This window comes from Mytilus edulis, chromosome 9, assembly GCF_963676685.1.
Source record: "Mytilus edulis chromosome 9, xbMytEdul2.2, whole genome shotgun sequence".
NCBI classification, from domain to species: Eukaryota; Metazoa; Mollusca; class Bivalvia; order Mytilida; family Mytilidae; genus Mytilus; species Mytilus edulis.
The window spans coordinates 77,142,839-77,167,217 of NC_092352.1; the positions used below are offsets into that span (position 1 = coordinate 77,142,839).

The 24,379-nt window shown below is 32.0% G+C and overlaps 1 protein-coding gene across 1 annotated transcript; it reads right to left on the minus strand.

Moving 5' to 3' along the window:
* Positions 1 to 5,628: 5,628 nt before the first annotated feature.
* LOC139489090 (uncharacterized) lies at positions 5,629 to 23,659 on the minus strand. The gene is made up of 4 exons (XM_071275212.1): positions 23,546 to 23,659; positions 17,159 to 17,249; positions 10,157 to 10,212; positions 5,629 to 6,572 (listed from the first exon to the last, which is right to left on the minus strand). Exons 2-4 carry the CDS (start codon positions 17,247 to 17,249, stop codon positions 5,670 to 5,672), a joined length of 1,050 nt encoding a protein of 349 aa, XP_071131313.1. The 5' UTR covers positions 23,546 to 23,659; the 3' UTR covers positions 5,629 to 5,669.
* Between the last annotated feature and the right edge of the window lie 720 nt (positions 23,660 to 24,379).

Consider the following 24,379-nt stretch of genomic DNA (forward strand, 5'->3'; position numbering starts at 1 on the left):
TTGTTTCATTGCTTGAAGTATCATTTCTTACATCTGCATGGTCAAATGTGTATTTTTTTAAAATAAATTTTAGATTTAGATTTCAGTCACGGTTATTTTTTCCCCCTTCATATTGAATATCTATACTTATCAGTCGCATTTTAATGACGAAAAGGATTCAGAGGTTATTAAAAAAAGTAAATAATGTTGCCGTGAATATTTAAACAAAGAAAATAACTTTAAATTTGCAATATTAATGAAAATAAATACGGACATAACTTTCATAATTAATTTTAACGTTATTTTCAATAAACGATTTTTTTTTTAAATCCTCGTTTTTACACCTATTTGAGGCACGTATTTATGATTATATTTCCATGTCCTTGGTCTATCCTAGACGTAAAATTTCTAAAAGTGCTAATACTTTGATTAAAGATATTATTTTTAATTGTTCTCGTTCAAAATATTTTATTTTTTCATATTCAATATCTATTTAATTTTATTTTTAATAACCATTTTTTTTTTTTTATTAAAGTTGCAATATTTAACCAAAAAAAATAACTGTAATTTAATCATATGCAAGAAAGACTTCCCTTTAATTTCAGTATAAAAAAATAAATAGCTTGCTTTTTACAACATGTACATCTTCACTAAACGTAAAATCTAAAATAAAATGCTACTAAAACTCTTTCTAAAGATTTTATTTTTAATTATTCTCGTTCAGAATATAAAGCGCATTGTTTACATGAAATCTTATCTCATATCTAAACACAGCTGGTTACATCGTTTGACTAATTAAAATACTACGCATGTAGGTTAATATTTAATAGCAGCTTGTAATCGTGTGCAAGAAAATATTATATCATAATAAATTTCAAATCATACGTTAAATATCTCTATAGCAACTTAAGATGCTAATGCATATTCAACAGATTTGTAAGCTATTGCGCATGCATTTGAAAGGTGGTCATAGCTATTGCGCATGTATTTGAAAGGTGGTCATAGAAAGACCAGAAGTGTTCCGACTAACATCCGGTGTTCCGAAAGACTACATCACTCGTCCAATATATACTGCGTAAACCCTCAGGGGTTTACGCAATAAGGAATATAATTATTGTGCCACAAAAATGCACAATTACAATAATACACATTTTGTACATGAAACTTTACTTTTAGTTTATATTTACTAGTTTAATGAAAAATACTACTCAGATAGTTTATATTAATATCTTATGGTTTTTACTCATAAACGTTTTTAATACTTTTTATAGTTTTTAACCATTTAATCAATTTAGCTGTAATATCCGTCAGTCAATCAATCACTCATGTCAAATACTCTAGAATTATTAATTAAATGACAATTAATGACCAATGAGAATAGACAAAGTGACCAATACTGACAATCAATACAATGAAATTCAATAGGCTTTTAAAGGGTTCACATACCAGAACTCAGGTCATCACCTTAATTAGCATATAAAGATAAACAAAACAGCATGCTTTACTCTTTTATTATTGATATAAGATTCTATTCTGTAAATAAGTAAACAAATCCAATAAATACGTTCCAATGGATATTTTAGTATACAGAAAACCATAACATCATATAGATCAAAGTACAATCTAAAAGTTAAAACTATATACATTCAAACTAATGAAATGTCACCCTTCAACATGTCTTATTAAATAATCTAACACATGTTTCAGCTGACAATAATCTGGGTTGGTAGAAATATGACAACAAACAATCTTTTTAATATTTTGAGACATATTTTGTACTGTATAATTTAACTTAGTTATTTGAATTTATACATCAATATGTTTGTTTTTAAGTTATAACCTTCTCAGTATTGTATAATAACAATTGATACGCAATCGCATGAAAAACATGGTATAAGTAGAAGTCGAAATACCGTACTTGTTGTGTCTTTGTTGACACAAAACAATGTAGCTTTGATAACCAAAAATATGTTTATCGTACTATCAAAAGACGTTAACTTATTTAATCATTCAATACATATAATTGCAAATAATTCAAGGCAGCCGTAGTTTCCATTTAATCGTGGAATTATATTTGGTTATCTTATCCCTGGCGATGCGTCTGCACCAAAAGTAGCTATACCATGATTATTCTTGTTGACGACATATAGCTTGTCATATAAGAATTGCATTTAAAATGTTTTGAATGCATGTGGACAGTTGTCTCATTGGTAATAATACAACATCTCCTTGTTATGAAGTGTTCATGGTGAATTGTGCACGTTAAAGCTGATACATTCTTATACATTACTGTTGATTCATTTATTTTCGAGAGTATAAATTTTCGTAGATTGAGGAAATCCATGAAACCCACGATAATTGGTATCAAACGAATAATAATGCATCCACAATAGTGGCAAAGACATGAGGTGAGAAAGTTACAGATCCCAGCGGTACTTATATAAAGCTCTATACTGTTTCTGTTCCTATAAGATATTGCTTTCAAATATTAGACTGCTTCAGATACAGTAAAGTATGTCTCATATCTTTACAACGATCTAGATATTAACAACGAGGGTCGACTGAAAACAAAACTTTACGACAAAGAGATGATTCCAGCTTCCGAAATTGTGAACTTTTCATTTCTATGTGGCAACATTCCAGCAGCGCCTGCATACGGAGAATTTATCTTCACAATGATACGAAGTTCCATGGCTTGTATTTGCTATGATCATAATTTCCTTGACAGAGGGTTGCTGCTCACAAAGAAGTTATGAAACCAAGTTGAAATCATTCCTTCGTAAATTTTTCGGAGGCTTTCACGAGTTGGTTGACCGTTACGGAATATACGTTTGACAATAGATATCGGATATGTTCTTAATGTCATAACTACCGTCCCGTCTCCTATTCCTGAATGTGACCTACAGGATTAGACTTTTTTTATCGGATTTATACTAACATGAGCAAGGCGACAGACGCCACATGTGAAACAGAATCTGCTTACCCTTCCGGTGCTTATGCGATAATCCCCAGTTTTTGAAAGAATTCGTTTTTTTAAGTCTTTAGTTTCCTATTTGTGTGTTGTGTACTATTGTTTATCTGTTTATCATTTTCTTTTTAGCCATGGCATTGTTAGTTTATTTTCGATTTATGAGTTTGAATGTCCCTCTGGTATCTTTTGCCCGTTTTTTAACCGTAAAGGAGTAGGTCCGGTAAGGACCGATTTTGGCCTCAAATTTCAGGTTCATCGGACGAAAGATTTTGACCACTTTTTAAAGACCTAAGTGTCTATTTCATTTGAAGTAATTAGTTTATGTGAAAGATTTTAACTGATTTAGTCATTAAAAACGACCCGATTCAAGCTCAAATATGAAAAATCTACCAAATATGCCGAAAAATGTCACTTTTCAGATGTTTTTTTTTTTTTTATCAAAAATGAAAGTGGCCGCATCCGTGTTCATCCTCAATCTTTATATATGTAATGTATTATCATAAAATACAACTTACATTTTAATATTAAGGATGAACACGAATGTGGCCACTTTCGTTTCACACGAAAACCGTCTAAAATTTAACTAAAATGCTAGAATTGTGAAGATTTTAGTAATTTAGCACGACTTAATGGTGCTAATACCCGATATATGTGCATTGTATTGTCAAAGACAGTCCATATTTATGTAGCAAAAGCATTCTACTGTACAATAAATAACTAAAAGTTTACATTTTAACAATTTTGTAAAACAGCTATATTTTGGGGCCAAAAAGGGGTCTTACTGGACCTACTCCTTTCTCTAATGTTATAAGGGAAACAAATACTTAAAGAAATAATTATAGCTGCATCTTCTATCACATCAATTAAAATAGGGGTATTGCTAATCCAATTCTCTAATAAAGACACAATTGAAATAACAAAAATGATAAACAATACTAAAGAATTGATAAAGGCATGAATAGTAAACAGCTGTTCAATACTAAAACTGAGGGAAACACATAAACTATAAGTAGAAAATAACGGAACAACAGAAACACTGTTAAAAAAAAAGAAAAAAATATGTGCATTTGTATCAAGATTGTTTGTAGTCAAACAAATCGACAAAATGTCCTATGTCATTGATATGAAGACTTCTTGTGATGTTTATTTATTTAAAAGAAAACAAGGAAATATGATATGATTGACAAGGAGACAACAACTAATACAGACCAATGGGTTATGTTTTACAGCTCAAGATACAGCGTCAAACAATAAACTAAATAAATATCGTAAAAAAAATCCTTATATGATTTGCTTTAGTGAATACGTTGATATGATTGGCCGACAGGACTTCCGGTTGATGTTATTGACGTTGAAGACAACATTGACCGAACTTCTGTTTGATATATATATTCCATATGGCGGTGCTCCTACTTACATGAGGCTTATACACCGAAGAGGAAACCGAGCGACATCTGTCGTCACAATGATCGTTAGCATAATAGAACGATGACATTTTACACAGTCACTGACATTTAACGAATCGACAAGTTACAAAACAACAATATACAAAATTGACAATTTACGAATCGACAAGTTAGAAATACATCAATATACAAATTGACAATGTAAAAATCGACATTTAACGAATCGACAAGTTACAAAACAGCAATATACAAATTGACAATTTACGAATCGACAAGTATCAAAACAGCCATATACACCGTGTATCATCAGTACAGCGGATATAGGTACTAACCAAGCGGACATGATCGATTTTGAAATTACATGGCAACGAAAATCTTTGTTTGCTTTAGTCAATATCCAATGTACATTTCTCAATATTTGAAATTCCTGCTCGCAAATATTTTTGGCATCGATTTGTCCTATTCATAAAACAACTTTGATATTCTAATAAGAACAATTAACTTGTTTATGTGCAAATAGTTGTGAATGTCAACACTAATTTTCAGTTTCGATACAGTTGTTGAGACATTTAGATGTCTTATCTGAACGAAACCTAATACAGGGCAAAAGTAAAAGTTACCAATCATAAACCTACCTGTGATTACTCGTTCCTTGAAACTGTTGGGGTAATAAACGAGTATGAAAATAAAGTTTTTGTGTACGGTGTACAACTTAACTATGCACCGTACAGAAGGATTTATGTCGTCAGCTAAACACCGTACACAACGCTTCTTTCGGGATAAAATATAAAAAACTAACATATGTATGAAAGATTTTAATGCCAACTATTGAACCAGCTATATCTATTACACACACACAGTGGCTTTCTATCAGAAAAAGAGTTGCAATGAATATAGAATATATCGGATGAGACGAGGGCCAACTTCTTTGACAAGTATTTGCACATGTTTTTAGTAATCGTTCTTGTTTTGGGAAAATAATGAGACATCTCTAATCATCAACCTACGACCAAAATCATTTCTTAAAACAGCGATTATGCTTAGATTGAAGTACACTTTGATATTATGTGAACAAAACAAAGATTTTCGATACCGTGTAAGATCAAAATCGCTTACGCCCGCTTGGTTAGTACCTGTATCCGCTGTACGACGATACACGGTGATATACAAATTGACAAATCACAGTTACAAGTTTACAAATTGACAAGTTACGAAGTAAGAATTTTGACCCCGTTGGCTTTTCATAGAAAGTGGTCTATTCATAAGAAAATAGTGATTAAACAATTGTAATGATATCATTATCCTAAGTTACATTACAAAAATATACTACTTGCTATAAAGTTTCTTAATTTTGTCTTTTTTCTCAATGAAAATAAACTTTTTTCCCTACAGATGTCCCCAAGATAGAACCACAACCAACGACTCTGGCTGTAATATCTCTGGATCGGTACTCGAGGTTGGAATGGAGATTTTGGCGAGTACATACAGTAAAGCACCTGCTGGTCTGTGTTCATTATACTCATTGTAATCAATCCTTCGACTGCTTTTTTATAGTCTTCAACAAAGAGGAGTAAGTACTCAGGTCTACCAATGAATAATCCACCAGCTAAAAATACACTATTACTAAACATGATTTGTTTTGGCGTCATGTCTACGAATTTATCAATCTGTACAAATGCTATATGATCGTCTTTGATATTTTGTGGAGGTTGTAATGTAAAAATACCCTTTTCATTGCCTCTGAAATAACCTAAGTCAATCCATGCTAAATATTTCGTGTTAATTAATTTTTCCTTTATCACCTTCTTTAAAAGATCATACTTTACATGCATGGCACACGAATATGAAGCCATGACTGTATTTGGATACCATTTCGGATAGTCTGGTTGATTGTAAATTTTCTCTATTTTTTGTTTTAATCCAAATGCCCAAAATTCGTTTTGCTTTTTAAAAAATATTCTGGTCATGTGATCTGGAAAATGAGATCGTTCTAGTTTAAATTTAGTTGCTAAATCTTCCAAATCAGTGTAGAAAATAATAGTGTTGTTCATAAACGCGTAATTTTTCATCCATTTATAATACGATTGTGTATTGAATGTTTTTAAAGGACCTTTCACGACCTTTCCAAGATTAAAATAGGCTGTGACAAATGTGATTTCCTTGCTTTGACTTGAATACTCTATTGATTCTTCCAGCAGATTTGGAGGTGAAGGCTCCTGAAAAAAAATATCAGGCAGGTAATATCAGTATAATGACGTCATACAATCAACATAAGACCACATGATAGATGTTTTCAACAAACCCTGCAGACATTTTATTTAAAAAAAAAATACTCAATTTCTTAAAATTATGATTTTCTCAACAATATTTGAATTTCTCCACCTCAACCTGGTTTTCCCAAATCATATAATAGTGACTGATATCCAAAAACTTGATATCAGAATTTCTCATGGTTTCTTCAAACCAGATTTTAATAGATGTAATAAGTTGCCATTCTGTGATGTCCATACTTGAATGAATTTAGCTTCTTTGTTCTTCATAGCATCCTAATTTTTTTTATAGATTCTTGCACAACACAGTTTGACCTCCAAAACTGTGTCTCAGATTTTTCCTATTGTATTTCATTCTCTCATAAATCTCCAATGAAATTTGCAACATCAATTCATAAGAGACCACTAAGTTCAATTGAGTATAAAATTTGTTCTATTGATGTTTTTGGAAATCTGAGACACGGTTTTGGAGGTCAAGCTGTGTTGTACCAGAATCTATAAAATATTTTGGGATGCTATGAAAAACAAAGACGCTAAATTCATTCAAGTGTGGACATCACAATATAGCGACTAATTACATAATAATTAATTATGTAATAATTATGTCATAATGAAATTATCACAATTTGAAAGATTAATCTTTCTTCTTTCTTTTGATACCTTATTTATAAAATATAAAGAAGGATGAAATGAATTACATCAGTTAAAAGTTGTCTGATTGGGAGTGAAAAAATCTTTACCATAGGACATGGGGTTGTCAACTGAAACCAAAGTTTTTGACCTTGAACTTTGCCCTAGGCAGTTGTTCATAAATTATGACACACCCTCTGGTGTTGGTTCATATACATGTCAAGTATAAACTTTGAAATCATAACGGTTCTCAAGATATAGAGCGGACACGATCTTCACCACAGGACACAGGGTTGTCAACTGAAACCAAAGTTTTTTGACCTTGACCTTTGACCTAGGAAGTTGTACATACATCATGACACGCCCTCTGGTGGTGGTTAATAAACATATAAAGTATAAAGTATGAAATCATAATGGTTCTCTAGATATGGAGCGGACACACAGTGTTACGGACGGACGGACGGACAGACTGATCACTATAGGGCGATAAGGTTTCAGATCTTTTGACCAACCAAAATGTTTTAAAACTATTACAAAGTTTACATTTTACAAATTTAATTAATTTATTGAGCTTTGTATCTAAATTTTGTATATCAAGTGATTGAAGTACATATTTCATAGATGAATACCAACAATTAATGTTTCTGCATCTAAAATTTTATTGCAAACATAAGCATCATAAAGTATATAGGATTTTTTGTTTCTGAGACCCTTAAAAATAAAGTATTACAAAATCAGGTAATTTTGGCTTAAAGATAGTTGTTTGTATGTTCATATAAGGATAAACTTGAGATCTTTGAAATTACAAAATGTTAATTCAGATTTTAAGGTGATAAAATAGCGTAATTCCAGTTTATCCAAAAAAGCTAAGAAAATTGCAGATTTTCACACATTTTGGGAAGAACAACGAAAATATTTACATGCAAATTTGTTGGTCACAGAAAAAAATTTGGTCACCGTGATAATTATTTAGTTGGATGACAAAAATCTATGTATTTTTTAAGAAAATATAAAGAACGGAATTTTCTATAAACTCAAAACTGCATTTAGTGTGTCATCATGGCTAGAAACAGTTCTGTTTTTCTATTTTGTATTACTTCAACTGTAATTCAGACATAAATCGAAACCTATGAAGTGCAAACTTGTGTTTGTAAATTAAGGCGCTTAACTCTAGAACAGTAACATTGACGCCACCAAAAATTCGAACTTGGTCTGTGTTTTGTGGCAGTTAGCATTGTGCATTAAGTTTCATAAAATTTGGTTGAGGCAAACTAATAAAAGTAAGAGAACGGAAACAAAACATTTAGCATTTTTTCCAATTCTAAAGGGGCATAACCCTAAAACAGTAAAAGTAACTCCACCAACATTCACACTTGATCTGTGTCTTTGGTAATCAGCATTGTGTATAAGTTTCATAAGTTTGGCAAATTCAACCTAAACTAATTAAGAGAAAAGCAACGAAAAATTCAGCAATATTTCCATTTATAAAGGGCATAACTCCAGAACGGTAAAAGTGAAACTAACTAAATTCCAACTTTATCTGTGTTTCAATGTAGTAAGCATTTTTATGAGTTCCATAATATTTGGTTGAGGTAAACTAAAGAAAGAGAACGGAAACGAAAAATTTATCATTTTTTTTCATTTGTAAAAGCATACATTGTAACTCTAGAACAGTAAAAGTGAAACCAACAAAATTCAAATTAGATCTGTGTTTTGTTATAGAAAGCATTGTGTACCCATTTTCATTCTCAATTTTGTTAATAAAATTTGGTTGAAGCAAACTAAAGTTAGAGAACGAAAACCAATTGGTCCAATTTTTGGACTCACGGACGGACATAGTATTACATAAGCACGTACAGACGGACAAGAGTAAAATTTAATGCCCCCCCTCCCATGGCGGCGGCAAAAAATAGTATAAATGATGCTACATTTGGACTCTCTTCATTGCCCTTCCTGTTGGTTCATGCAGTTTTGTAGGCTTCTTTTTTTCTATCTTTATATTGAAAGTTTGTTTATCAGTTGGTTGTATAAACCCATGTTTACATATAAGAATTAAATGAATGGAAAAAAATAATAACTACAACTCTTTGCAGCTAAGATAAAATCATTGTCAATTGGTAAAATTTGTATACCAAATATAAATATTTATTGTGAAGTATGACTCTGTGTCTGTCTGCAAGAATTAAATACAAAACAATTTGCTTGGGGTTCATATTGACCAGTCTTTAGTTTTCAATGTTGTGTTTTGTCAACTTGTTTGTCTGTTTGCCTGTTTTTCCCCCGTTTAACCATGGCGTTGTCAGTTTATTTTCGACACATGAGTTTGAACGTCCCTTTGCTATTTTTTGTCTATCTTTTGCATGTGCATTGAGGCTTAAATGTGGCTGCATGGAACTGCACATAAACATATTAAATTGTCATCCCATCCTAAAATGTACTAATAGAATAATTTCGTATATCTTTTTCTCTGAAATTGAAACCGTAATCATAGAATACCGTTGGTTCAATATCATTTTATTATTTGAACGCAATTTTCGTGGATTTCGACGGTACAGATAAATGTAATAGGGAGCTACCATTTAATTTTAGGGGTGGTGGCTAGGATGACGAATTTGTTCCTGCATTATTGGTAGTTGTAATCTCTGTCCTGCAGTTTCATTTTTTACTCTATTCGGTGCTGCCCTTTTTTTCTTAGTTAACCTGACTTTTTTCTAACTTACATTGTCAACCTGCCTTGTTATTTTTGCCTAGTTGCTATTAAAACTGCCTTTTTTACTCAAAACTCCTGTTCTGTCTTTTTTCAAATTTCATCCTAGCCCCTCCCCCAACACACACATAAAAATCAAATGGTAGCTCCATTAAATGCCTCAACGTTGCATGACCTTTATGTTTTTTAATACCTTATAGTTGACATTAGTTGACCAACCATCTGTTAATATATACTCTTGGTAACAACCTGTAGAGAAACATTATGATACATTAGAAAATGCAATTATGGAATTTTGACGAGGTCAATACGTCATATACTAGTATGGACCTGTTCAGATTATATTGACCGAGGACGAAGCCCGATTGTCAATATAATCTTAACAGGTCCATATATACAGTTGGAAAAAAGTATTGCAACACCAAATTGAAATTGAAATTAAAAAAAACACTTTTCATTTTTTTGGGATATAATTTGGTAAAATAGAACTAGTTAAACATTATTTAAGTATCACCTGAGTTTAATCAATAAATATCGACTCGATATTTTTTATCTGCACATGCAGCTACTGTACCCGTAAACAGCAAAACAGTTGTTTTTATCCTCTTTGTTTTCAACCCTTTAAATAACCAAATTTTTAAAGTTATGTGATTGACACCTTATAATGGGTCTTTGACAACTCTTAACTGCAGCCAGATGGCAGATTATCAGCACAAGGGAAGCAGGGATGTCGATGTAAAAAGTGCACGTATTGTTGGTCATCACCATTTCACTATAAGTCGTTTTGAGAATAAATCAGGCAATAAACGCTGTTAAAGACATTTCAAGATAATGAAGACCCCCTATACCATTTGCTAAGGAAAATCAAGCATAATGAAGGTTGGTCAGAAGGAAACCCATTGCATACAGGACAATCCTAAAAAGATAGTGGTGGCCATACAGGAGCTTTTTAACAAGAACTGTTCGAGATCGACTCATCGCTACTGGTGATCGTGCGATAAGACCATTTCGGAGACCTTTGCTAACGAACAGACACACAGTTTTCCGTATCCAATGTAGTGCAGAGCTCGCCAAAGTTGGAAATTAGCATCGTGGAGGAAGATTCAATGTTCAAATGGAATTCGGTTTATCTTCCATGGCACGATCGTAGCCCGGATTTCAACCATATCGAGCATATTTGGGACACTATTGGGCGGAAAGTGCGCGAAAGGACACCCCAGTTCAAACACATCATGAAATAAACAATGCCCACATCAGAAATGGTTGCTGCTACCTTAGCAACAAATTAGTCGATTTATGGCAGGATTCAGAAGATGTTTAGATGCGGTTATCCGTTTGAATGGAGGCTGCGCACAAAGTCCTAATTCTTTGGCGTATTACGACCAACCATGATATGAACAGTCATCTAAGGATTAATTTTGAAATGTCTGACATTGTAAAGTTCGACTACAGTAAAAGTTGTAAAATGCATTTTTTGGTACAAAAACACTCCATTTTGGTATTAAAAGTGTGGTTATATAAATTATTTTTTTTTCAAACATTTTTTGTTCGTTTCAATGCCAATGTTATCATAAACTATGTTTCAATAATATTGTACACATATTTTATTATATTTCATCCAAAAAAAGAGGCTCATTTTTCAAATTTTAAAAAATCAAGGTGTTGCAATACTTTTTTCCATGTGTATATATAACGTATAATATTGATGGGGTGAAAGTCCTTAATTTCTATATTACATATGTTATTAATGTAGGAAAATGACGTTCATATTAGGAAAATGACGTCAGTCAATGATCTTTCTGTGTATTTTTGAATTGTACATTGTAAAAATTTTAACATGTAATTGAAAATATCATTTAAGAAAAAAACGTATAGGTTGTTGCATCAGCAAGATTTTTTTTATTTTGACCACCAATATACATATGAATAGAAACATTTCGCCTATATACGTAAAAATAGAAAAAAAAGGCGTAAGATACGTAAAATAACCTTAAAAACACGTGATCGTCTTTATCCAATGAAAACAGTTGAATGTTATACTTTGAACGACAAAATTATTTCATGTCTACCTGTGCGAATTTCAAACGCGCAATTTTACACCAGTACCCATACCCTCCTTCCTTGATGGGTGCATTTTACATAGACAAATATAATCGTATAATATAATCAAAATGAGGATGTTAATTTGATGCATGCCTTTTTGTGCTTCTTCGTTACATTTGTTGTTTTTATAGTGATTAAGATGATAACACAATGTTGACTGCTGTACCCCTATTTTTGACATTTTTACCTATTATGTCTGTTTGTTTTGTTCACGCATCGGTGACTATATAATGGAATTTGATGCGACTGTCATACAAGTGAGAGGTTTAGCTAGATATAAAACCAGGTTCAATCCACCATTTTCTACATTTGAAAATGCCTGTACCAAGTCAGGAATATGACAGTTCTTGTCCATTCGTTTTTGATGCGTTTTGTTATTTGATTTTGCCATGTGATTATGGACTTTCCGAATTGATTTTCCTCTGAGTTCAGTATTTTTGTGATTTTACTTTTTACACCATATGTAATATAGCAGTGTTCGCAAGTAAAATTAATATAGCAGCTGTACACACAAGTAAACATAGCAGTATACACAAGTAAATATATCTGTACACACAAGTAAATATAACAGTGTACATACATGTACACAAGTATACACATTTTTGCGCCTGTTCGCGGCAAGTCGGGAGCCTCTGGCCTTTGTTTGGGTGCTATAAACTGTTTTGTATAAAATACTAGGGGGTTATTCCCCGACTAAAAATAACCATGGAGGGAAACCCCTGTTTATTTACTTAATTTGGTGAAAAAGTATCATGTTTTTTTGTATTTGAATGTAAAAAATAGTTAATTAGCTTTCAATTAAAACAGGTTGAATGATTGAAATAATTTTAGAAAATATATTAAATATACATGTTTTAAGGGGAGACAACACTGTAAACATCCTGTATTTTAGGCAGTGAAAAATGAAAACTTATTTGCAGCCACTGTAGCTCTTTTCGGAGCAGGAGACCGTACCCTGAAACAAGATTTTTTGGAAAGGCCTGGTAAAAACCTATAAATTTCATACAGTTTTGATTATGAAAAATGTGCACGTATCATGTCTTTATGGTAATGAACATGACCTGATTTCAGGTTTGTTATGTTGAAATTAGGCATTTTTTCCCCCATGTTCTTTGGATGGATTTTTTTTAATATGATAAAAGCACACTTTATATTTATTTCAATATAAACTAGAGAACATTCTGATTCCAGTGATATCTAGTTTTATACAAGTATCTTTATTAATCAGTCCACCACTAATTAAGGGTCACTTATGCATGGTCCCTCAAAATATGACGTCATAGAAAAAAGTGTTGATTGCACCCTTAGTCTTGTATGATTTTTAATTTAACTTTCTTGGCATCTGATGAGTTAAGCCGTTTTCAACTGATTTTTATAGTTCGTTTTTATGTTATACTGTTACGCCACTGTTGGGCCAGTTTAGGGGGAGGGCTGGAATCCCGCCAACATGTTTAAACCCGCCCCATTCTGTACTGTATGCATCTATCCCAAGTCAGAAGCATGTAATTCAGTGGTTGTCGTTTGTTTATGTGTTACATACTTGTTTTTCGTTCATTTGCTGACTGTTGTACATACATAAGGCCGGCGTTAGTTTTCTCGTTTGAATGGTTTAATATTGTCATTTCGGTGCCTTTTATAAATAGCTGATTATGCGGTATGGGCTTTGCTCATTGTTGAAGGTCATAAGATGACCTATACTTGTTAATTTCTGTGTCATTCGGTCTCTTGTGGAGAGTAATCTCATTGGCAATCATACAACATCTTATTTTGTATATATAAAACAGTTTACAAAAGTAAATGCAGCAGTATCATAGTACACACAAGTAAGTATAGCAGTTTACACAAGTAAATCAACACAAGTAAATATAGCAGTATATACAAGTAAATATACATGTAGCTGTACACACAAGTAAATATAGCAGTATATACAAGTAAATATAGCAGTTTACACGAGTAAATCAACACAAGTAAATATAGCAGTATATACAATGTACAAGTAAATATAGCAGTATACACAAGTAAATATAGCTGTACACACAAGTAAATATAGCAGTATACACAAGTAAATATAGCTGTACACACAAGTAAATATAGCAGTATACACGAGTAAATATAGCAGTTTACACAAGTAAATCAACACAAGTAAATATAGTAGTATATACAAGTAAATATAGCTGTACACACAAGTAAATATAACAGTATACTAAAGTAAATATAGCTGTACACACAAGTAAATATAGCAGTATACACGAGTAAATATAGCTGTACACACAAGTAAATATAGCAGTATACACGAGTAAATATAGCAGTATACACAAGTAAATATAGCAGTTTACACAAGTAAATCAACACAAGTAAATATAGCAGTATACACAAGTAAATATAGCTGTACACACAAGTAAATATAGCAGTATACACGAGTAAATATAGCAGTATACACAAGTAAATATAGCAGTATACACGAGTAAATATAGCAGTATACACAAGTAAATATAGCTGTACACACAAGTAAATATAGCAGTATATACAAGTAAATATAGCAGTATACACAAGTAAATATAGCAGTATACACAAGTAAATATAGCTGTACACACAAGTAAATATAGCAGTATACACGAGTAAATATAGCAGTATACACAAGTAAATATAGCTGTACACACAAGTAAATATAGTAGTATATACAAGTAAATATAGCAGTATACACAAGTGAATATAGCAGTATACACTAGTAAATATAGCAGTATACACAAGTAAATATAGCTGTACACAAGTAAATATAGCATTATACACGAGTAAATATAGCAGTATACACAAGTAAATATAGCTGTACACACAAGTAAATATAGCTGTACACACAAATAAATATAGCAGTATTCACAAGTAAATCAACAAAGGTAAATATAGCAATATATACAAGTAAATATAGCTGTACACACAAGTAAATATAGCAGTATACACCAGTAAATATAGCTGTACACACAAGTAAATATAGCAGTATATACAAGTAAATATAGCAGTATACACAAGTGAATATAGCAGTATACACAAGTTAATATAGCAGTATACACGAGTAAATATAGCAGTATACACAAGTAAATATAGCATTATACACGAGTAAATATAGCAGTATACACAAGTAAATATAGCTGTACACACAAGTAAATATAGCTGTACACACAAATAAATATAGCAGTATACACAAGTAAATCAACAAAGTAAATATAGCTGTACACACAAGTAAATATAGCAGTATACACCAGTAAATATAGCTGTTCACACAAGTAAATATAGCAGTATACACAAGTAAATATAGCAGTATACACAAGTAAATATAGCTGTACAAACAAGTAAATATAGCAGTATACACAAGTAAATATAGCAGTATACATAAGTAAATCAACAAGTAAATATAGCAGTATATACAAGTAAATATAGCTGTACAGACAAATAAATATAGCAGTATACACAAGTAAATATAGCAATTTACATAAGTAAATTAACAAGTAAAGATAGCAGTATACACAAGTAAATATAGCTGTACAGACAAGTAAATATAGCTGTACACATAAGTAAATATAGCAGTATACACAAGTAAATATAGCAGTATACACAAGTAAATGTAGCAGTATACACAAGTAAATATAGCTGTACACAAGTAAATAAATAAAGAAAAAATCATTATTTAGAAAATTAGGGTAGTGATTTTGTAATTATATAAGAAATAGAGCTATATTGTCAGCAACTAGTTTACTTACAAATCTGAAACAATATCTATGTAAGAACAATAATCAGCCTATTTTTGTTTATCAGCCTCCACGTGTATTGTTTTAGCTAATTTTGTTTGTCATCGTTAAACCTCGTGTAGGTCAAAGAATCATATATATATATACATTGAATCACCTTCTTTCAGTATGCTGTTGTACTAGTTGAAATCCATTGTTATACCAAGTAATATATAAATTGTTAATAATTCAGGAACATATATTACTGATATTTTGTAGAAAAGTTTAAGAATTTACTTCACTGAGCAGACAGATCTACATCTAACTGTGATATCAAGGAGATGCAATCAAATATATGGTTGTACATGTAACACATTAATATCTGTTTACTTAAAAGGAATTTCTTTCCCCTTACATCACTGTGACAAAATCGTACAAATGAGCTTAAATTTGTAAAAAGAAAATTAGCTTAAATTTGTATATCATGGGATATTAGCTTAAATTTGTATATCATGGAATATTAGCTTATTAATAAATATTTATTTGGAATATTAGCTTGAATTTGTATATGATATATTAGCTTAAATTTGTATTTGGAATATTAGCTTAATAAAATTAACGGTACCAATTTTCTTGCACCAGATGCGCATTTCGACAATACATGTCTCTTCAGTGATGCTCGTAGCCAAAATATTTTGAAATTCAAAGCTTATATAAAAGATGAAGAGCTATAATCCAAAAGGTCCAAAAAATATAGCCAAATCCGTGAAAGGAATCAGAGCTTTGCATGAGGGAGATACATTCCTTAATTTATAATAATTTCTATCATTTTGTAACAGCAAATTTTAATAACACAAAAAATCCGTATTTTCATGCCAGTACCGAAGTACTGGCTACTGGGCTGGTGATACCCTCGGGGACTTATAGTCCACCAGCAGAGGCATCGACCCAGTGGTAGTAATGAAATTAACGGTACGAATTAAATTTGTATATTAGATTCGAAGTGACAAAATGATGACCATTAGCAAAATTGATTCAGTGGAATAACTTAGTATCTTGTTTTCTATGCAGTGTTGTATGCTGTTTCTTTGCCATGTCATATACTGTTACACACGTATCCGTTTGTTTTTTTAACTTGATAAGTTTGAATATCTTTTTGGTGCCTCCGCCTCTATTTTACGAAACATTAAACATATCAAAAAGATATAGGAAGATGTGGTGTGAGTGCCAATGAGACAACTCTCCATCCAAATAACAATTTATGAAAGTAAACCATTAATTTATATAGGTCAATGTACGGCCTTCAACACGGAGCCTTGGTTCACACCGAACAACAGGCTATAAAGGCCCCAAAATTAAAGTCTACTTACAGAAAACTAATAATACCAGGTAAAAACCTGCTGGCACAATATATGGTATTGGTCCACAAAGTTTCAGCCATACCTTGATCCTGTACAACATCTGAAAAACACCAATCTAAATATGCAGCTAGAATGACTCAGCGCTAATGAGATGCTTTATAAATCATTGCGCTTGTTAATAAAATAAAAGTCGCGAACGAATACTTCTTCTGTCTATTTAATAAAGAACTATCGTACAATGTCATTTTAACAAATCTGTCAAAACAAGCATCATGTGAGTATTGCATGGCAATAAGTAGTCCCCTACCGGTAAAAACTGCATTGTATAGGAAGAAGGAACATAATTAACTTTGCACAAAACCATCAGACCAGAACAAATTTTAAACTCGATCTGTTAGTTGTATTGATCGTACAACAATATGCAACGGTTTATTTCTTCCTCTGTGATATTTTATCCTGAGGATAATTTGTCACAGTAATTTTTTCCAGACATTGAATTTCGCAGGTAGATTTTTTCCAGAGGAGTGAAAATCTATATGTGTAATGCGGATAGTATGTACCGGTATATATTTGCCGTACCATATTTCACACAACCTTGTGAAATAAAGTCCCATTAACTACTATGTAAGTTACTCGCAATCAATATATACCGGACTATAATTATAAAGTATTTCACAAAGGTAGAACAAATCTGCATAATTTATCAAAGGGAGGTAATTATGAGCAATTTAGAATAAAATTCAAAACAGTGTGGCTGTGGCCATTGATTGACACATTAAATTCATCCATTGACTAGGACAATTTAGGTGAACGTTTGTATGTAACGACCACTGCTCACTGTGTACTTTTTAAAGACACTTAAACTATGGGGTCACCAAAGGTTCTCAACACCTTAATAAAGTAATTCGAAAAACTAATCAGAAATAACACGATGTTTTGATTTATATCAATTATATATTATATAAACTAAAACATAAAGGTTATTCCTGATTAATTTTTGGAATTATTTTATAATTCAAGGCGTTAAGAAACCTTTGGTGACCCCACAGTTAAAATGTCTATCGTATTTACGTCGTGAACAGTGGTCGTTACATGCAGACAAACGTTCTTGTAAATTGTCCCAGTCAATGGATGAATTTAATGTGTCAATCAATGGCCACAGCCACACTGTTTTGAATTTCATTCTATATTTTAAAGATATTAACATAATATATTCCTGAATATATTTCAAAGTGAAATTTTTGCTTGAATCTTATTTTTTATATATTCACTTATATAAAAAGATGACTCACAACGCGATTAAATAAGACAGATAACATTTCACAGATAAATACTATCCAGCTGTTTAAATTGCTTTTGTTCCAATATATTGTTATTCTATGATTTATCTGATTTCGATATAATCAACAACTACATTTTTGTCACCAGACAAATCTACATTGTATTTATATTAATGCAACTATATTTCTACCTTTACTTTTTAATTTATATGTGTACTGAGATCTGAAAGCAACTCACTTTTACATGTATTTCTCTTACCTTTGTTAATCATGATATTATTTCACAATTACGATCTTTGAAATTACTTCTGGTTTTCTTCTTATGTTTCATGATAATTTTTGTTTTTAAAAGAATGATATTTACTTGAATATTTCAGGAATTTTATTCAATGAAAATTTGTGAAATTATTTCCCATTATAATACATTTTTTTTTAACAATTTACAATCTACACGCTGAGTGCAGCCCAGGCAGCCCAGGTTTGTCAAATTGCATCTTGGCCTGTAAAAATCATATCTACAGGCCAACAGAATCTAACAATTTCAAAACTGAGCTTTGGGCCTGTATATTTAGCAGTTCATTTTGAAGACTGGATTTAGCTTTTCATAGTATTTGTAAAGGATAAGTTTTTTCTAATAACTATTCAATAAGTTAACTACCCAGATAGAATTTCACGATAAAGGAAAAAATATCCGAGGGAAATATGTTCCTCCGAATAAAAAAATAACAACAACTACTATGACATTTTTTCCTTTGGATCAAATTTCACCCGGATATAATTTTGCTTTACAAATACACCATATATCAAATCAATATCTTAAAGCATGAAGTAAAAAAAGTGTGGAAAATTGATTTGCCAGATTGACAGACAGACATACAGACGGACAGAGTGTAAACCTAAAGCCCCATTCGGATATGACAGGATGTTTTCTTTTGATATACTGGATTTATATGCAATAAACCCATTTGAGACTAGGTACCGTAAGCCTTGAAATATCGGGCATGGCTAGTCACATTAAATTTAATTCAAAGCTTTATTTATAGTCGGCATGTTACATAACAAATAAACATAAGCTCTCTGAGCTTTTATAACCCACAAATACATACATTTACATAATAATCATACACAATACTAATATTAAAACATAAAATACATATAACATACATTTCATGCACATTTAGGCTGAACTAATTTAAATACTATATATTATATACATGTATATGTTAACGGCAATAAGTAAAATTAGGCATTAGTCTTAAATCCTAGGATATAAGCTTAAATCCCGAAAAGGGTTGATTGATTATTGTTTGCTTAACGTCCAGTGGCAAATATTTCATGCATATTCAAGACGAGAACAAGTTCACAATAGATTTAAATACAATAGGTAGGTTGTCATAATAGAGGCCATTTGGAATGATGGTCGGGGAAATTTGGACTGCCACTGGAACATGAGAGTATATTGGATAGGGGCAGAAATTTTGCATTGCAACAGGCCACCTAAGGGCCCTCAAAGAGTTGTTGAAAGGGTTCTTAACGTGCAAAGAGCGTGGCACTATCTTTACACGAGAAATCGGATTTAACGTCCCCATTCTGACCGGACGTGACTGCGAACTTATTACATCCCGCATAGCCAAACGGACGCCACACTTCGGCAAGCGTTTTACTGCCGGTCGGGGGAAGACCAAGTGACCATATTTCTATTCCCCAGTCACCCTTGGGGCATGCCGAAAAGTGTAACACAACACATGGTTATTTGGAACAGTTGTTTATTAAAGCTCGTCTAGACCAGTGTCCATAACAGACGGTCTCCTCTATACAGTAAAATACATAAGTATATATACAGAATATAAACAGTGTCAAGGTTTCTATTAATTTGACCATTATAGTTTTAATTCTAAAGATACAGGGATGAATATCTATTAAGTTGACTCTAATTGACATGTTTTGACCAACCTGAAAATTGATGTTTGAAGAATACACGTTATGTCCAGAGTAACTAATTGTAATTGCTTCATGTCACCACCTGGTCTGCATGTAAACATGTTATATATGCAACCCAGCGGTCAATTGAACAAGGTCATGTTTTTCTTAATAGATATTCCCCTGTATTTATTTTATTCAATTTAATAAACATTTTGAGAATATATAATCATAAATATAAATATAAATATATATAATATATATTTATATATATATTTTAAGCCCATCATATTGTCACATTCCTCCCTTTCTTAAGAAATATGGGCGATGGTACTGCCTACAGAGATGTTAAAATAGCTTCTGTACCATTATTGGAATTAACCACTAAGAACCATTATCCAGTACTCAATTTGTCAACCAATGAGTAGTAGCAATCAAGTAAATTAACTACAGAAATGATGATTGGACAAGAACACTGGATATTGGCTTTGATCATTAGACACAACGCAGACGTTTAGATGTACATAAAACTATACGATCACATAACTTATATTGGTAGAGGGAATCGTTCTACAGCATCACAGGTAGATTTGCCTGTAATGTTTCAGCCGGTGATAACTGAGCAACCTAGTCAGGGACCTGAATTAACAGAGTAGGTAAGCTAGGTCAGTTAGGAGTAATATCAACGACGGATGGTGGATCACATGCAGGTCGGAAATTGATGTTTGAAGAAAACACGTATGTCCAGTGTCACTAACTAATTGTAATGGCTATATGTCACCACCTGGTCTGCATGTAAACATGTTATATGCAACCTAGAGGTCAATTGAACAACCTTTTACAAGGTCATGTTTTTCTTAATAGATATTCCTCTGTATTTATTTTATTCAATTTAATAAACATTTTGAGAATATATAATCATAAATATAAATATAAATATATATAATATATATTTATATATATATTTTAAGCCCATCATATTGTCACAAAAGGGTGTGCAGGCATTAAGCTTGATGCCTAAAATATCAATGGGAGTAAATAAAAGACATTTATTCATCTAAATGAAAATACATTTGTTACAAAACAACATCATGATAACTGAAGTTTAAAATGTCATCTACCGGATATAATATCACTAATAAAATATGTACTTTTATATATCAAAACTCATCAAATAATACTTTCAAAATATGAAAACTAGGTAATAAAACATGTACTTTAATATATCAAAACTCATCAAATAATACTTGCAAAATATAAAAACTAGATAGAAATTTGTGTTAAAATCATTTGTCATTTCACAAGTTGTGGAAATGTGGCACCGACTATTGCTCTGCTTCACGTTTTTCTTGCATGTGTATCGGTACAAACATTTGGATTTACATGCACATTTGAAAAAACCATGACCGCCGGAATCATGGGTTGCTGCCTCATGACCATGATGACCTCTTAAAGTTGTTTCACAATTGATTAACTTTTCTAGAATTGAATTTTAGTAAGGTGATCTTGGAACACCACAAAAGATGTATAGCTCCCATCTGGGTTTGATTGAAAATCCATTAAATCAACTTGCCCTCTACTGTCTCAAGATAAAATGGGCCTCACTACTGATCACTACTACTCCTTTCCCTATATGTTTTGTTTTTCATATTACAATTTTTACAAAGTGAAAGAAATAGCATCACGGGAAATATCAAATTATCCATTACTAAGCTGCTAAATCATGCCGCCATGACCTGTTTCTTTATGAGCCTTTTCCAAAAAACCACATAGATTCCTCTAGTAAGACATACATTAAAAAAATGTCCTCATAATTCTCGTTGACCTTAGTTATCAACCTCTTAAAACCTCAATTTGTAAAAATGTCATACCTTTTAAATTGTAATAATGTTTTGTTGCCTTCTTTTCTGATGATTCCAAAAGTTTAATTTTGACAAAAGAGCATGGTAATTTTCTCTAGGGTATATGTTCCTTGTTTATCCTGATTCGGATTTAGACCTCAAAGATTCAAAAATTTGTCCTCAATAAACATGTTGTCCCTTAACGCTAATAAAATTGAGAATGGAAATGGGAAAGAATCCAGATAAAAAGCGAAAAAGGGGTATTTAACAAATTGACTTATAAAAAAAAAAAATTTGGAAAAATGGTGTGAACAAAAAATTGTATCTTTAAGTTAATTCTTTCTACTGTTGACAAGTTAAAAACAGTGCAACCAGTGAAGTGTAAAAAAAATAAAATAATTATTATAATTATTTGATAGAACTCTCCATTTTTATTGGATACAATCACTTTTTTTAAACCTATTTCCATTTTTTAAAAACACAAAATAGTTTGATCAGTCAAACGAATGTATATTAATATTAGGATAAAATTAAAAATGGAAATGGGGAATGTGTCAAAGAGACAACAACCCGACCAAATAAAAAACAACAGCAGAGGGTCACCAACAGGTCTTCAATGTAGCGAGAAATTCCCGCACCCGGAGGCGTCCTTCAGCTGGCCCCTAAACAAATATATACTAGTCCAGTGATAATGAACGCCATACTTATTTCCAAATTGTACACAAGAAACTAAAATTAAAATAATACAAGACTAACAAAGGCCAGAGGCTCCTGACTTGGGACAGGCGCAAAAATACGGCGGGGTTAAACATGTTTGTGAGATCTCAACCCTCCCCCTATACCTCTAACCAATGTAGAAAAGTAAACGCATAACAATACGCACATTAAAATTCAGTTCAAGAGAAGTCCGAGTCTGATGTCAGAAGATGTAACCAAAGAAAATAAACAAAATGACAATAATACATAAATAACAACAGACTACTAGCAGTTAACTGACATGCCAGCTCCAGACTTCAATTAAACTGACTGAAAGATTATGATTTCATCATATGAACATCAGGCACAATCCTTCCCGTTAGGGGTTTAGTATCATACCATCATAACATATATGAGAAGAAATATAATTAAAAAACTACTTAATATTAAGAATAAATCATAAAATATCAATTCTACTTATAGTGCCTAAAATTATGTTCGGCAATGGGTTGAATAATCATCATTAGATTTCAGGAAATAAGCTTTAATAATGTCTGAAAATTTCAGGCAATAACTTAATGCCTAGGCGTTAGCTTATTGCCTAGGATTTAAGCTTAATGCCTAATTTCACTTATTGCAGCTAGCATATACATTCTTACCTTACTTAGTTAGCTATGAAGATAAACTGACGAGTGCTGTCCCCTGGCTTGATACCTACGCTAAAGGCCGATCAGGTGTGACAAACATTTTTTTCAGTCTAGCTACATTGTATCAAGGTCATCGTCACATCAAGGTCATCGTCACATCAATCAGCTGTATCGATTTCTGTTCTGCTTTGGTTCAGATCATCAATTAATATGCAGTCAGAAAGCCTACCTGTGTATCTATTTCCATCACATTTGTGTACGTTTATCGTAAAAACATAATCATCCCGTTCTTTAGAAAATTATAACATCAATGTTTTGTGCTATTGTTTAACAGGTTATATGTTAGAATTTAATGGTGGTATTGTATTGCTTTCAAGAGTTATTTAATACACTTTGCCTTAAAAAGGTCTAGCTAGGTCTCGATAAAAAATTAAGGGGTCTACAGTGTCAATTTTCTATGTTAAAATTACAGCTGTATTTTTTGCATTCAATTAATTTTTATACGTATTCATAGAGGACAATGAAGTAAACGGATGCTTGTTCAAGTCCCAACGTACTTGTAAGCTAGGCATACATTTTCTTAGGCAGATGCAAAGCTGGTAGATAAGCCTATATATATAGTGGGCTGGCCCTGCATCTACTCTGTTATTCTTATGTCTCAAAACACCGCTCGATCTGGCTTAGTCCATAACGTCTATCTTTTTTAAATATAGAGCAGGAGACACTTTATATATATAGTCAAGCTGCTAAATCCTGTTTTTTCTGGTCTCTCCTTTTTCTTACATTTCTGAGTCTAGGGTAACCCTTGTTAGCTACAACTGGAAAGCAACCAAGCCACAACTCCTC

Bases quoted from the DNA above. Each gene is read 5' to 3' on its own strand.
- LOC139489090 (XM_071275212.1), bottom strand. From the start codon at position 17,249: ATGTTGTACAGGATCAAGGTATGGCTGAAACTTTGTGGACCAATACCA. The intron at 10,213-17,158 runs GTAAGTAGACTT...GTTTCTCTACAG, and splicing joins CCTGGTATTATTAGTTTTCT to GTTGTTACCAAGAGTATATA. The intron at 6,573-10,156 runs GTATTAAAAAAC...ATTTTTTTTCAG, and splicing joins CAACTAATGTCAACTATAAG to GAGCCTTCACCTCCAAATCT.